The sequence below is a fragment of the Daucus carota genome, chromosome 6, assembly GCF_001625215.2.
Source record: "Daucus carota subsp. sativus chromosome 6, DH1 v3.0, whole genome shotgun sequence".
NCBI classification, from domain to species: Eukaryota; Viridiplantae; Streptophyta; class Magnoliopsida; order Apiales; family Apiaceae; genus Daucus; species Daucus carota.
Genome location: NC_030386.2, coordinates 18,631,921 through 18,647,197, shown reverse-complemented (window position 1 = coordinate 18,647,197; position 15,277 = coordinate 18,631,921). Strand labels below are relative to the sequence as shown.

At 39.9% G+C, this 15,277-nt stretch overlaps 3 protein-coding genes across 3 annotated transcripts; 1 reads left to right on the top strand and 2 right to left on the bottom strand.

Annotated features, from left to right (window-relative positions):
* The first annotated feature begins 251 nt into the window (after positions 1-251).
* On the top strand, positions 252-3,533 carry LOC108225987 (protein FAR1-RELATED SEQUENCE 5-like). The gene is made up of 2 exons (XM_064080113.1): positions 252-2,484; positions 2,800-3,533. Exons 1-2 carry the CDS (start codon positions 252-254, stop codon positions 3,531-3,533), a joined length of 2,967 nt encoding a protein of 988 aa, XP_063936183.1.
* An 808-nt stretch (positions 3,534-4,341) lies between these two features.
* Positions 4,342-6,513, bottom strand: LOC108226740 (uncharacterized). Its single transcript, XM_064080319.1, has 4 exons — positions 5,882-6,513; positions 5,264-5,788; positions 4,851-5,177; positions 4,342-4,767 (listed from the first exon to the last, which is right to left on the bottom strand). The coding sequence occupies exons 1-4, from the start codon at positions 6,140-6,142 to the stop codon at positions 4,471-4,473; spliced, it is 1,410 nt and encodes a 469-aa protein (XP_063936389.1). The 5' UTR covers positions 6,143-6,513; the 3' UTR covers positions 4,342-4,470.
* A 4,250-nt stretch (positions 6,514-10,763) lies between these two features.
* LOC108226743 (uncharacterized) lies at positions 10,764-15,041 on the bottom strand. Its single transcript, XM_017401737.2, has 6 exons — positions 14,397-15,041; positions 13,014-13,163; positions 12,820-12,906; positions 12,695-12,742; positions 12,009-12,439; positions 10,764-11,578 (listed from the first exon to the last, which is right to left on the bottom strand). Exons 1-6 carry the CDS (start codon positions 14,908-14,910, stop codon positions 10,967-10,969), a joined length of 1,842 nt encoding a protein of 613 aa, XP_017257226.1. The 5' UTR covers positions 14,911-15,041; the 3' UTR covers positions 10,764-10,966.
* Positions 15,042-15,277: the final 236 nt, after the last annotated feature.

Genomic DNA, 15,277 nt, shown 5'->3' with positions numbered 1-15,277 from the left:
CGATCCGCGTATTTTTTCCGCGGAACGGAGGGAGTTTTTTAAGCGTTCCGCGGTTAATATCCGCGGAACTTTCAGACGGGTTTTGTGTATGATCACTAACCTAAATGTGATCATTCAAGAGTTCAATCCCAAAAAATCCCCATTTCAGCATTTTCAGCAGCAGAGTTTCTTGATTTCTCTCTTCCAAGACCCATCCATCCCTTGGGTAAGCTCCATTTGTAGTTGGATCGTTGTTATTTTGTTGTGTTGTAATGGATAAGATGTTTGCAAGATTTGAAGGTAGAAAAAGTTTAAAAAAAAATGATTATGTTGATGTACATGATGATGATGGTAAATGTGGTAATGATAGAGATAATATTGATTATGTTAATGTTGATAGTGATGGTGAGGAGTTTTTTTGTAGTGAGCAATTAGATGAAGATGAAATTATGCATGAAAATAGAGGTAGTATGCATGAAAGTAGTGATAATTTGCATGATAGTAGTGATAATATTGTGGATGAAGATGAGCCTATTAGTATCCCTTGCTTGAATCAAAAATTTGCTAATTTACAAAGGGCGGAAAATTTATTTAGGGCGTATGCTTTAAACCATGGTTTTGCAATTAAGATACAAAACACGCAGAGGCGAGTCAAGGATAAATCCATATATGGTCGAATGTACGTCTGTAATTTAGCGGGGGAAAATCGCGGGAAAAACCCCGTTGAGGAAGAAGAAATATTGATTGGTAGTGTTGGAAGTGTTAAGGGCAAACGGCGTAGAGATGTGCTGCCTAGAAGTGGTTGCAAAGTTAGAATGTACGTGGTTAACAAGAAAAAATCAACTCATTGGGAGATAACCTCTTTGGAATTAGAACACAATCACGAAGTCGTTACTCCTTCCAAGATGAGTTTGATAAGACGGGAGAGACATGTGACCGCGGCTCAAAGAAATTTAATCAAGACCTTACATGCTTCGGGTGTCCCACCAAGACAACAAATGAATATTTTTGGTCAAATGCATGGGGGAGCGGAACAAGTAGGTTTTAATAGCCAACATTTAAGAAATGTCGTGCGCGATTTTAGAAAGGACAACATGGGAGTAAACGATGCTCAAGCCGGTTTGGATTTGTTGTATCGTTTGAAAGAAGAGAGTGGCGGTAAGTTTTTTATCAAGACTCTCCTTGATGACCAACAAAGATTGAAGTGTCTTGTATGGGTCGATCCCCGCTCTATGATGGCCTATCGAAATTTTGGTGATGTGGTTGCGTTTGACACAACATATCGAACTAATAGATATGCTATGCCCTTTGTGCCTTTCACCGGAGTCAATCATCACTATCAATCAATAGTTTTTGGTTTTGCACTCGTGCGGGATGAATTGAAGACAACTTTTGAGTGGGTTTTGAGTACGTGGCTAGAGGCGATGGAAGGCAAAGAACCCCTAGCTATCATAACCGATCAAGATCAAGCCATGGCCGCGGCTATTGAATCACAACTACCGAATACCTCACATTTGTTATGCTCATGGCACATTAGCAACAAATTCCCCGAGAAACTTGCAAATTATTACTCAAAGGAAGGGTTTAAATTTGATTTCAACAATTGCATCTATCACTCTTTGACTGAAGATGTGTTTGAGGATCGGTGGAAGGCTTTGATTTTGAAATACAATTTGGAAGGCAATACATGGCTTCAAGGGTTATATGCTTTGAAGCATAAGTGGGTGGAGTCTTACACAAGAAACACTTTTTCTGCGGGTCAGAAAACCACATCAAGAAGTGAAGGAATGAATGCCTATTTTGATGCCTATGTTGGTTCTTGCACCGGTTTGAAGGATTTTGTTGAGGGTGCACAAAAAGCTTTGGAGAGGCAATTTATGCGTGAGAAAGATGAGGATTACAATACGTATCATAGAAGTCGTTGCATGCAAATGAAAACCGCCTTGGAGCACCACGCGGCTTCCATTTATACCAAAGAAATGTTTCGAAGATTTCAAGAACAATTGGTTGAAGCAAATAAGTACTTCGTGGAGAAAGATAGAGATCGGTCTTTGGAAGATGTTGAAGACACATTCTACAAATGTTATAGACCGTTGACGGGTGCATCTCAGAGAACCATGTATCTTGTATCATTCAACAAGGTGTCATTACGGGGTTCATGCATTTGTAGAATGTATGACCATGTTGGCATGCCATGCCGTCACATTATTGCCGTGTTGACGAAGAGGTGTGTGGCGGAACTACCGGAACATTTTGTGAAACGGCGTTGGACAAAGGATGCCAATAGAGTTGATGGCGTGTTGCCATATCAAACATCCGAAGTTGAATCACCATCTCATGAGTTGACTCCCACGGAAAGATTTAACCACATGACCTTACTTACCATGGGTTTTAGTCATAGTTGCTCCGCGTCGAAAGAGCGGTATGAATATGCCGTTGGGGTTATTAATCGAGAGACGGAGATTATTGAGAAAATGCCCGTTGACGGGGTAGAACGTGAAGGAGGTGAATTCAATACACAAACAACACAAGGAAGCGGTGAAAAGTTGCATGAGAATATCCTTGACCCCTTGGTGTCGAAAACGAAGGGGCGGAAAAAAGAGCACCGTCATAAAAGTCCACTTGAGGAACTTACAAAAGCAAAAAGAAAATGCCGCTATTGCACTATGTTAGGACATGATGTTAGAACGTGTCCGAAAAAAAAACAAGATACTTTAACAAAAGCTTCAACTGCCCAATTGTAATTACAAATCCCTTATGTTTTATTTGTGCTTTATATGTTCTTCGTAGTAACTAACTTGTTCATTGTTGAATTTGTAGGTAAAATGACCGACGCTTCGGATAATGACTCAGTGTCACACGTAAGCAATTCATTCTCGGACTCGGATGAAATGGTAGATTCACCTACCTTTAGTGAGTTGGAGGAAGCATGGCGTCATCTTGACGAATTAGCAGAAATGTACGAACCACCTCCCCTAGTGGAAGAAGAAGACAATGCGTTGTACCCAGCTGACGAAGAGGCCTACCGGTCAAGATGTTGGACTGAAGCATGTCAGTGGTGTGCAAGCGATAACATGTTCGAAAGGGTGGCGTACAACTTGACCCCATATTTTCTCCCAATTTTGAACTTGGGTCAGGAGTACCCCGGTGGCCCAAACAAAGTCTCCCCGTGGGATGGTGGTTGGATTGTTGAGTGTGATAGGATAGCCGACATTCACAAATTGAGGCCTCGCGCGGGTTGCATGCGTGACCAAATGCGTATTGAATATGTGAAGGGTTGGGTGTCCCATCTAGATGGTGATGATACGGGGAAATGGATTACCGGCAAAGCACCATTTGCAACATTTCGTCTCTATGATGGGTCTAGTAGCATTCGTGTCACAATATGGAATGACCACAATACTCATGCCAATGTGACTGATGGTGTGCTCCGTGAAGGTTGTGTTGTCGTGCTGTATTGGGTGGCATGCTTCGTTAGAGCTGATGCACCGCCCGGAACTTCCACGCACCGATTATCGGGTGGCTTCTCCAACATTTTAGCGATTTTTAGTTAGTTAGCTTCCGACGTACCTGAATCATGTTGAATTTAGGTTTTATATGTATTTTGGTGTAAACGTACTTTACTACACACCATTCGATGTATTATTGACATTAAAATGACAATATTATGCACTAATTATTTTCTCATTGGTAGTTATGTTAAAATTACAGTGGGTGTTCGGACTACCTCAATTATGATGATTCTAGTCTACTCTAATTTTTTTAAAATAGTTGAATGTGGCTAGTAGCGGCAACTTTAATGCAAAGTTCGGAAAAATGACGGTAATGGTCATTTTCAAATAAATTGGTTTTGAGTATCCAAATATACTTGTATCATACTTTATAAGTCATAACACACTTAAGGACCCCCATATGCTGTCTTAAAACAGTCTTGGCAGTTAAAAGGAAGCTAAAAAAAAAAAAATTCTTTCTGGAAGTTCCGCGGAAAATAACCGCGGAACGTCTAGAAGAAAACACACGTTCCGCGGAACTTCCAGAAAGAAATTTGGAAATATGCAGTCTGTTCCTGCACTTTCCCACCTGTTTTGTTTTTTTGTATAACAATCCCAACACTTTCAACAACATTGCAGTGTAAAAAATCCAAAAAATATATTTCACAAAATTTGAAAAAGGCCAAATATGTGACCCAAATCGCCAAAATTTTCAAAACTCCAAAAAATGAAGTATCTCCAAAAAATACCAAATTAAATCACAACATATATAATGAAATTCCAAATGCAACACAGTAAAAGGGGTGGGGAAAAGCACATAACAACCACAAATTCTAAAATAAATAAAAGGGAATCGGGGAAGTGACACGGTCGATGAACGACCGATATAAACGCAAACAAATGTTTCATTCATTAATATTAAACCAATGTTAACTACATGATATCATTGTTCAATTAATTCCCTACAAATCCTCGTAGAATAAGAAAATAAATAAAAGTCCTAAGCTAGCTGCGAGACCCTCTGGCTCATCCGGTGGTTTGGGATGGATCTTGCTTTCCCCTTCTGAAGCTCCTTGGCAATCCTGTAACGGAAGACCTCGAGGTCTGAAGCGTCCCACACCAAGGTAGAGAGGTCATATCCTTGCAAGAGATAATCCATATACTTGCAAATATAAACCCCGCAATCAGTGTAGTTATTCTGCTTCGGCATTGCATCCCAGACCTGGACTAGAGGGTCCTCCTTCGGCACAGTAAGTCGGGGGCCAAGATAACGAAGCATCCTCGCCAACAGTCCAACCTAAAAACACAATCAACAAAATATAGATGAAATGAACGAGACTTCAAATTGATATAAGAAAAAAGAAGGAACGGATCACATACCACGCATTGTTCTTCCTTCGCATGTTCAGCTTTGTTGGTCATAGGATCAAACACCATGACGCCCCATTCCTTCACAGACAATACCATCAAAATCCAGTGATTCCCATTAACATTGGCCGGGACAAATATGTAGTCCACTTCGTTGATTGGTGGACCAATCCCACAACTACCCCACGTAACGAAGAAACGCTTAACCCGCTCCGTGAGAACCGTGTAATCCAGCTCCATAGCCAATGTAATGAAAAATGGATCCATGAAGTAGTAAATTGGCTTTCTCGGATACACTCCTGCAGCGGCAATAGCTTCTTCCCGCTCACGTAACAACCACTGCAAGGAATTAACATAGGTTATTTACAAAATAAATAAAGGCAACACAATTTAAATGTAGACCGGCACCACAAATGAAATAGTACCATGTATCCGTATATGATGCGGTCATCTATCCAAGCACCGGGTGCCAAGCTCTGCATTGAATTCTCCGCCAAATTGAACATGAGATCATGTTTAATTCCACCCCGAAGCCCCACAGGCTGACCTCGTACCCATCCCCAGTCTCTCCTAATGGCGGCCATCTTCTCCTCTGAAAGCTTCTTACTTATCAGCCACTTCTGTTCAGCAGGCCTACGAACATCCATCTTCTCGGGCCTCGAGGAAGTGGCCTGTGATGCGGGAACAGTAGGGACCTGTGTAGTCTGCTGAGACGGCTGTGTCATATCAATGATGTCATGGGGGGAGACGTCTGCAACAGTTGGCCTCTTTGCCACAGCCGATAGATGGACATGGTCGAAAACAGGAGGGGTGTATGCTGGGCCCTTGAGCTGTTGCATGAAACGGCAGTACGGCTCGACAAATATCGGGGCAATCTCTCTAAATTCCTCGCGATAGCCTTCAGGGATGGTTGAATCAATCGCCTTAAGGCATTCCAAACCCTTCTGAATCTGCAGATAGTTTGATGTCATGAAATTAGATACATACAAAGTACGAATAAAGGAATCTTAACTTTAGTACTATGAAAGGGTAAACAAGCTTACAAGTTGAAATGCCCGAAGGTTGTCAAACAACTCCCTGGTGGAATACTGCGGCTGTGGCACAGGCTGTGGCTTCCCAACGCGGCGCCTGGAAATGTGCTCGTACCAGTCCATGTAACCTGTGTCATCGGTGTCTAGTGAATGCTGAGCCACCACAACCTCGGGGTGATCCACAAAACGCTCCCACTCTCCGATCTCAGCAAACCATACAGCACGCCAATCAGTGTAGTGAAAGGCTTCTTTCTCCTGCCTGTACCGAGTCATGGATACCGGAGGGGGGGGGAATAGGCTGCCTCAAACCAAACTGTCTCAACACCCTATCTGAATGCTGATACTCCACTATGTCATAATGAACTAATGGGACCCGAGCAAGCCCAGCATAACGAGCCTCCCAATCCTCTGCAGATACGTCATGATCCCCATCCGAATCCCCTTCCATCTCATGAAATTCGGAATAGGGTGTCCAACTCACTACGTCTGATGCTACTCCATCAAACTCACCCCTGTAATGTGGCAAGCTATGATGAGGCGCCGCTCTACTGTCACGCCTAACCCGTTTCCTCTTCCCACCCACAATCCAGCCCTGCTCCTCCATCTCCTCCTCCTCCTCAATCTCCTCGGGAATATCAGGCTCCTTCCCCTTCCCCTTACCCCTCTTCCCCTTCCCCTTCCCCTCTTCCTTCCCCTTCCCCTTGCCCTTCACCTCTTCCTTCCCCTTCCCCTTCCCCTTCCCCTTGCCCTTCGCCTCTTCCTTCCCCTTCCCCTTACCCTCCACCTTCCCCTTCTTCCCCTTACCCTCGTCCTCCTCATCCTCGTCAGGCATAGCCCAAAACTCAGCTACCGGATAGCTGCCCCTGCTCTCATCAGGAATAGGTCTACCAATCTCGAACCTCTCATAAGACCATAGCATCAACAACCACACACAACCTGATATCTTCTTGGCATCCTTCTGTGTGGCGTGATACAACCCCCTGTACAAGTAAGACAGAACTGCCGAACCCCAAGACCATGTAGGAATCTCCCTCAGTCTGCGAAGATGGCGGAGATACCGGGGATGCACCACATTCCTACTAGTAGTAGGAAAAAGAACAGCACCTACAACAACGAACAAATAGGCCTGCGTGTGGATGAGAATCCGCTCTGGATCAGGACCGGGATCATCTCCGTACGTCTCAAACAACCATGTGTACCTCACCCCGCCCCTAGTATGAGCCGAATCCACGTCAGCTGTCGACAACTCCTCAAACCAGTTCCTCCGAAAGAAGTCCTTCTGGTTGTCAATAACATCTCCCACTAAAGGCCGACCATGAATGGGCAACCCCAATATGTAACCAACATCCTCCAAGGTCACAGTCATCTCCCCCTGTCTCATGAAGAATGTGTTGGTCTCCGGACGCCACCTCTCAACAAGAGCACTCACTAGCCTCGCGTCAGTCTGAAGTATAAGTCTGGGATTGGCAAACACGCCAAACCCTATAGCATGTAGAATTTCCTTCTGAGCATCAGAAAGAAACCAGCTCCTCATAGACCGGTTGCCACAGAAACACTCCAATGGACCCCGATCAACACCAGCCCAAACAGCAGCACTCACATGATACGAGTTATCTAAGATAACTTCCTGACTAAGTGGCCCTGGTAGAATATCTTCCATCCTGAAAATTCAACATGAAATCAACATCAATTTTAATATCATATAAAATCCAAATGTTGCAAGTAATCAAGTTGCATAGAATAGTGTAGATCATGGGTTCTTGAACTCATAATTTAAATGTTTACCAACATGTATCATAGTGTTTAGGTGTACTACGTAAATGCGTCATACATATATACCAAAAATTAAGTAATCAAGTAATCAAGTAGTCAAGCACCATCAATTTTAATATCAAATAAAATCACTACACATGATCATATTACACTATTACACTATTATGCGTTCTTGAACTCATAATTTCAATGTTTACCAACATGTATGCTAGTGTATAGGTGTTGTACGTAAATGCCTCATACATATATACAAAAACTAACGAAAAAAACCAAAATTTTCATTGAGGCATTTTCACAAACACTTTGCAGTGAATCATATAAACGAACTAAAACACATAATATACATTACATGTAACAAGCCTAAACCAATTACCAATCCATTACACATCCAATCCAACCCAAACTCCACAAATCATTCGTTAAAATTAAACAATCAAGCATGAAATCGCAGGGATACTAACACACTTAAACATAAACATGAAATCGCAGTTGAATGATAAACACTTAAACACCCATAAACTCGTACCTATATGTTGTGATTCGGTTGAATGATATGATTTGGGGCAAGAGATAATCGCAGGGATCGTTGATCAAAGCAGCTGTGTTTGAATGTGTTTGAAAGAGGTGTGTGTGTCTATCTGATATACGAGTGTTTGAGCGGTTTTGTTTTTTTAAAACACGTCTGATAGTTCCGCGGATATTAACCGCGGAACGCTTAAAAAACTCCCTCCGTTCCGCGGAAAAAATACGCGGATCGCCTGTTGTAAACACCCCATCCGCGGAAAAAAAGCGCGGAACGCTAAAAATTTTTCCTTTTGCCCCAGCCGTTGGATCAACGATCCAACGGCTGGGGAGTAATGTGTTGGATAACTGTTCCCTGACACACAGTTGTCAGGGAACAGGACCCTAGAATTTTAGGCCTTTGTATAAAGGTTTTATTGCTTTTAATTAGTATTTACTTTATCACATTAAAGTTTGTTCTTATGTATAAATGGAATGTTTTTGAAATTGTTTGGAAACGTTTTTATTCTCATTTACTCGTTAATTAGTATGTTAAATGTGCCGTCATTGATGGCTAATTTGTACCATTTATGGGGGACCATGATTGATGGCATTTTTTTGGCTTGTAAGAGGCAATTACGTACCACTTTGTTGGCTCCAATTACGTGCCACCTTGTTGGCTTGTTAATGACTGATTTATTAAATTCTCAATATTTTATTTTTTTCTTAGTGTCTAACCAAAGATTCATCTTTGGTTGGACTTTATTTCATGTCATTTCATTTTCATTTCCCGAATAATATACAAGTGATTTTAATATTTATTTATTATTGGATATATTATCCTTAATTTGTAATATATATATTAGTTGTTATATATATTGACTTATATTATTCTTGTTCCATTGTTTACACTTTCAGGATGCTTGGAAGAAGACGGATTTTTCTTTTCAGACATTAAAGTTTTATTGTCTAAATTTCCACGGTCATCTTGCATGTCCGATGGTTAGATGATAAGCTTTCTTGAATGAAAGAATTATCACGGTGAATTGCGGAATCTTTTCGTTGATATTCATTCTCATTGTCAAAAAAAAAAAACTTTGGTTGAACTTTAGTTTTAGCTTTTTTATTTTCAATTTTGTAATCAAAATTTTTAACTTTTAAATTGTGTACTATATAGACAAAGCCAATTGGTGAAATCTGAAAAAAATAAAATTTTTATTGACCAGTTCGGTTCGACTCAGATCGGTTCGTTAAAAACTGGAACCTGACTATTTTTTAACGAACTCGAGTTCGAACCGAAAAAAAAGATCGATAAGCTTATCGAGTTTGGCTCGACTCGGTAAGAAAAAACTCAACTCGAACTCGGTAAAACTCGGCTCGTCTCGGCTCGTTTACAACCCTAATTGAATTATACGAGCATCACCTTGAACCACTGAAGCTCGCGTTGCATTTGCAAAGCCGCACCAGCAACCTTGTTGAGGCGATGTGCAGGCGCCAACTTGCCAGCATAATGCAATGCATTTCCATCAGGGGCATGTTCTGCCGATGTAAACAGCTTATACCCTGACATTTGATATTATATACAAGGCTGTACACTTTTTCTTGACGTTCACTAATTGCAGCCATGAACAAGTTCAATCCTTTTACTTTGTACTTGACAACTACTGGATAGTGATGGCAGCACTGTTCTATGAGCTCATGAATACAATATTTTACTGCTGTGGATATTGCCCTTTCAAATACATCCCAAGCTAGATTTTTGTCGCCCTTGTTCATAATAGTTGAGCACATTAGTTTTACGAGCTCTTCTGACTGTAAGTGCCTTACTTTGCTGTTCCTCCCTCTCCAATCACATCCTCTGTCACCTCCAGCAAATAATGCAACGTCTCCGCACTGGGCTGCCATAGCCAAGGCGGTGTGTCCAAAACGATTAGCGATCTGAACCATTTCCGGGTATTTGTTGATTAAAAGTCTTGCAGCTCGTGTATTCCCTACTGTAGCAGCATAGTGGAGCGCGTTATTTCCATTCTCATTATGAATCCTCAGCATCCGCATATCCCCTACATGCATAATGCAGTCCACTAATTCTTGTACAAAGCGGTGTGAACTTCCTGTTCCCACGGCTATGTGCAGAGGGCTCTTGGAGTAGTCTGCAAAGTAAGCATTTAAGTTATTAGTCCCTTCTACAAAAATGCGCTTTGCAGTTTCCCAGTCATTTGCTATTACAGCTTTATAGACAGTAGAATAATCGATCAAGCCGATTTCATTTGCCATTGGAGAGCTCAAGCTCCAGGAGTGAATTATTTGTTAAATCTTGTGGAAATGTTGTAAATCAGGATCGATTAATTTTTTATTAGGATTTGTAAAATTCCAGGGTAGGTGACAAATTAATTACTCGTATACAGAACTGTACTCGGTAGGTGATGCATTTGCTTCTTGTAGTTGAGAAATTAATCCTGCACAGTCAATATGAATATCAAATGTGAAATTATGAAACGGAAACAATAGATCGATACACAGCAATTCATTGCAGCCAAGAGCGAAATGAATCCAGATTCGACCTATAGCAAGTTCCTGAAACTGCATAACTAGCTTCATGGATCCAAAAGAAGTTTCATAAGCCCATCCTACGGAACTCACAAACTCCATATTGAAACCACAAAGAAAACAGACATAAATAAATGCCGATGAAATATGCAAATAGAAGTAACTTCAGAAGTGCATTTTTCAAGAGAACATATAAATGGAAAATACACACATATTCGGTACACATGGAACCTTAATAATCACAGATTTTTCAAGAATACATCACGATAACTGAATCTAATGAAGCAACAAATTGCTCTGCTTGTAGAAAATGCCTCTTCCATATGTGGAGCGAACGAGTTCTACCAGCAGAGGATATTGCAGCAACAAAAATAATGTCACTGGAACTGCAGCTAATATAGTGACCGGAGCAGCAATCCACTGAATTTTATCACGTAGCACAAGCGCAAGGGTAGCACTGAATGCAACCATTGTAGATGCTAGCGATATGAATAGTGAGATGAGTCCAATTGTCAATCTCTTCGGCAAAGCATACAAAAAATCCTCTTCAGCAAAACGCGAATTCAGTACAGATAAGAACACTAACACTGAGGTTGAGGAAGAGAATAGTGCTATTGCGTCTGATATGGCGAAAAGCATAAAGACTGATTCGTTCAGGAACAATGGTTTTCCACCGTCATTGTTCCCTCCTGGTGCAGTAAATATGGCTGCAAATGCCATGGTAACAAGAAGAGCTGCTACAACAGTGGCTGAGGATGACGTATCCTTCACCCATAGCTGTGCTTCTTTGAGTAGCTTCGTGTGTTCACTAGTGAACACCATTCTTGGCGTCTTGTAGTCATTGTTTAAGGCTTCTTTGTATGAAGGTTCCACAAACTTTTCAACTTCCTGCACCAAAATATAATGACATAAAACTACGTTTAAACTTCCAAGCGGTTGAAGTAACTTCTATCCTTTAATTAATCAATCGTTTAACTGGAAGAAGACACTTAAATTAAGCAGCTTATATGCATCTCAAAAAAGTTGAGTCATAGATGACGTAGCAGTCATAGAACACGTCAAGCACTTAAGTAGGCACTCTTGATCTGAGGACCTTTTCCAGCACTTTATAAAATACAATATCAAACAATTGTATAAGCAATATATGTGCCTTAAAATGTCGAATTAGAGATGACTTATTAGAGCTATAAAGAGTGGACTAAAGAGACATGACTATTAATTCTTAGATCAGATATCTGTATGTGTGCTTAAAAGTAATTCAAAAAGCATTCTATAAAATTTGGCAAAGGGTATATATGTGTATGACAGTGAGCATGACCTTGAACCATTGAAGCTCACGCTGCATTTGCAAAGCTGCACCAGTGACCTTATTGAGGCGATGCGAAGGGGCTAACTTTCCAGCTAAATGTAATGCATTATCTCCATTGATCCTATCTATTCCTAAAAACACCTTATGCCCTGATATTTGATACAGAAAACTGTACACTTTCTCCTGACGTTCTGTGATTGCAACTAGGAACAAAAAGAATCCTCCTTCATTGTAATAGATGAGGCCTGGATAGTGATGGATGCACTCTTCTATAAGCTCATAAATGCCGTGTGTTGCTGCTATCGCTAATGCGGATCCCAATACATCCCAAGCAATGGCATGGCTACGCTTGTTAATAACAGTTGCACACATTTGTTTTACAAGTTCTTCTGCTTGTATGTGCTCCACTTTGGTGTCATGTAGCTTCTTGATGTGTGGTGCTGAATATATATCATGTTAGAGAAAAAACATGATAAAGCTATTTCCAGTCAGGTGGCAGAGATCGTTTTGATGGGTGAAGCACAGCAAGATAAAACAAAGACTCCAGTAGAAAGTCCTTAAATCATTATTATCCGTGTAGATTATATTTCCAATAAATTTTGGCGAAACAATTGACTTCTGATTCATTTATTTGGTAGATTATACATCAAGGCATCCACACCATAGCTTGCTGAATTATTAAGAAAATGTCTTACCAAAGAATTGAAGCACACTCCATAAGGAAACATTCAAACAATCGCTTGCTGAAATTGAATGAGTACCAATGATCAGTAAAAAGATAATTTTGTCTAAAATTTGCTTAAGAGAAGAATAGATCTACCTTTTGAAGTTTGGTTTTGCATTGTGCCCACCTGTGTTGGTCTCACAATAGGGGCCTTCAAAGCCTTCTCCCGATCAACAGGAATCACTTATCAAAACACAAGAATCAAATATATCAATGCATGCTAAAATAAGTCTCCAAATGCCCACATATTAAAATTCTTGAATACAATGATGACTGGGAAGACAACTCACATGAATAGATGAGTTGTTGCCAAAACCCAAGCTTACTTCCACTTTGGAAAGCATTAGGTTTTGCTGCTAGTGTTTGAAATCCAGTCTTTGAACTGATGTTTACCTCCGTCACCAGGTCTGGGTACATTTTTACTAGATATAGAGCCACATCTGCAATTATCATCCACTGTGACTAGTAAAATTTGAAGGCTTAAAACAATTGAAGTATCAAATCGAAAATTGACATAAATAAACTTCAAATTTGAAACAATATAAAGTATAAACACATCAATGTGAAAGTTGCTCATCTTTTGCAACATAACATTGCCTTCGTGTCCTTAACAAATTTTGAGAATATTAGGGGTCACAGGTAGTCGAACTCGAGTCTCCGCCGAGTCTAAGCTCTGATACCATATTGATATCATGTTAAGAACCAGCTCATCTAAAACCTTAAGGGGTCGTTTGGTTCGCGGAGTGACATGGGATTGGAATGAGGAATCGGATTAATGTGGTATGAGTTTAAGGTATCATATATAATATCATGGGTTTGGTTGATTGCTGGAATCAATATATTTAACTTTTTAAAAATAATTTTATTGGTTATTTGTATTAATTAAAAATATTAATAAAATTATTATTATTATATATTTTTGCATTATTGATTATTTTTATAATAAATATTAATATCTAATTGCTTAAATAGAGATAAAAAAATAAAATATGAAACTCATATCGATACCCCCGTTTCGTACCCACCTCATTCCTTGGGTATCAAAAACCATACCTTGTGGGTTTGAGAAATGGGTTTGAAAATTTATTTTTTTCAACCAAACATCAGGTATGTGTTTGGAATGGACGAAACTCATACCTGATTTCAGATACCCTCAACCAAACGAACCCTAAGATATTAGGAGAAGGGCTCAACAAGATCCTATTATATTCTAACAGAGTACTGTGTGTTCTGCAATGCGCAGGCAAAGGTGGCTCAGACACCTGATATAATAAATAAAAAAAATACAACTTACCAAAACATAGAACTTGTTTTAGAAGAATTAGTACTCCATTTAAGACAGATCCACTTGACTTTGAGAACGAGTGATATTTACTGTACTCCCTCCTCCCGCTCCTTTTTAATTGTCACATTTCATTTTGTGCCGGTTAAATTGACCAAATTTTGACTGAAATTTATTAATATTTTATCAGTTGACAAAATAAAAAAAATGTCACCGGAAATAACTTTTAATCTATTTTAAGATGTAATTTTCAGTTTTTTAAAATAATGAGTGAGTGACTTATAATATTTGGTTAAAACTTAGTTAATTTGACCAACAAAAATAAAAATACGACATCTAAAAAGAGACTTAGCAAACAAAAGTAAATTATGGAAAACCAACCGGCACATACCATACAAACCAGCTGTGATAGTGTGGCAGAGAAGATCAGCACCATTATATCCATAAAAAGGACTAATTTGTGGATCGGTATAAACATCTTCTGTCACCTCCAGTAAATAACACAATGTCTCTCTATGACCGCGCAATGCTGCCAGCTTTAAGGCAGTGTAGCTAGCGGCCTCCTTAAACTGAACAATTTCCGGGTCTTTATCAACCAAAACTCTTAGAGCTCGTGTATTTCCTACCTTAGCAGCATAATGGATTATACTAGTTCCATAACAGTTACATGTCCTCAGCATTTGCCGAGTTCCTACCTCCATAATCATCTCTACTAATTTCTCTACAAAGCGGTGGGAACTGTTTGTTCCCACCGCTACATGTAGAGCAGTCTCAGAAAAATATGAGATAGACCCGTTAATATCACGATTTTCTTCCTCAAAGATGCGCTTTGCAGTTTCCCAGTCACCTTCTATTGCTGCCTTATAGAGTGGAAGACAATCGATCACATAATCGTAATTTGCCATTGGACAGGTCAAGCTTAAAGTACAAGTATTTGCTAGACTTGTAGGAATCTCTGGATATTGTTATAGATTTATAAACAAGTGTGTGCGTTTGTTAATCAGATGAAGACAATAGTGTAGTTGTTATGGTTACTCCCAAGGCCATGTTGCGTTGAATCACTTATACGTTGTCCATTGTCTTTTCCGTTAAGAGTATTAGACAAGTGGGTTTATAGTATTAATTTGTCGAGTCTGACTTGTTAACTTTTCCCAGTTCTACAATACCCTCTTCGTCTCATGATATATGTTATCAGTTAAATTGACTATATATTCATTGAAATTTATAATATAAATGAGGAGATGAACGTGTATGACTTGTAAAATGAGGAAA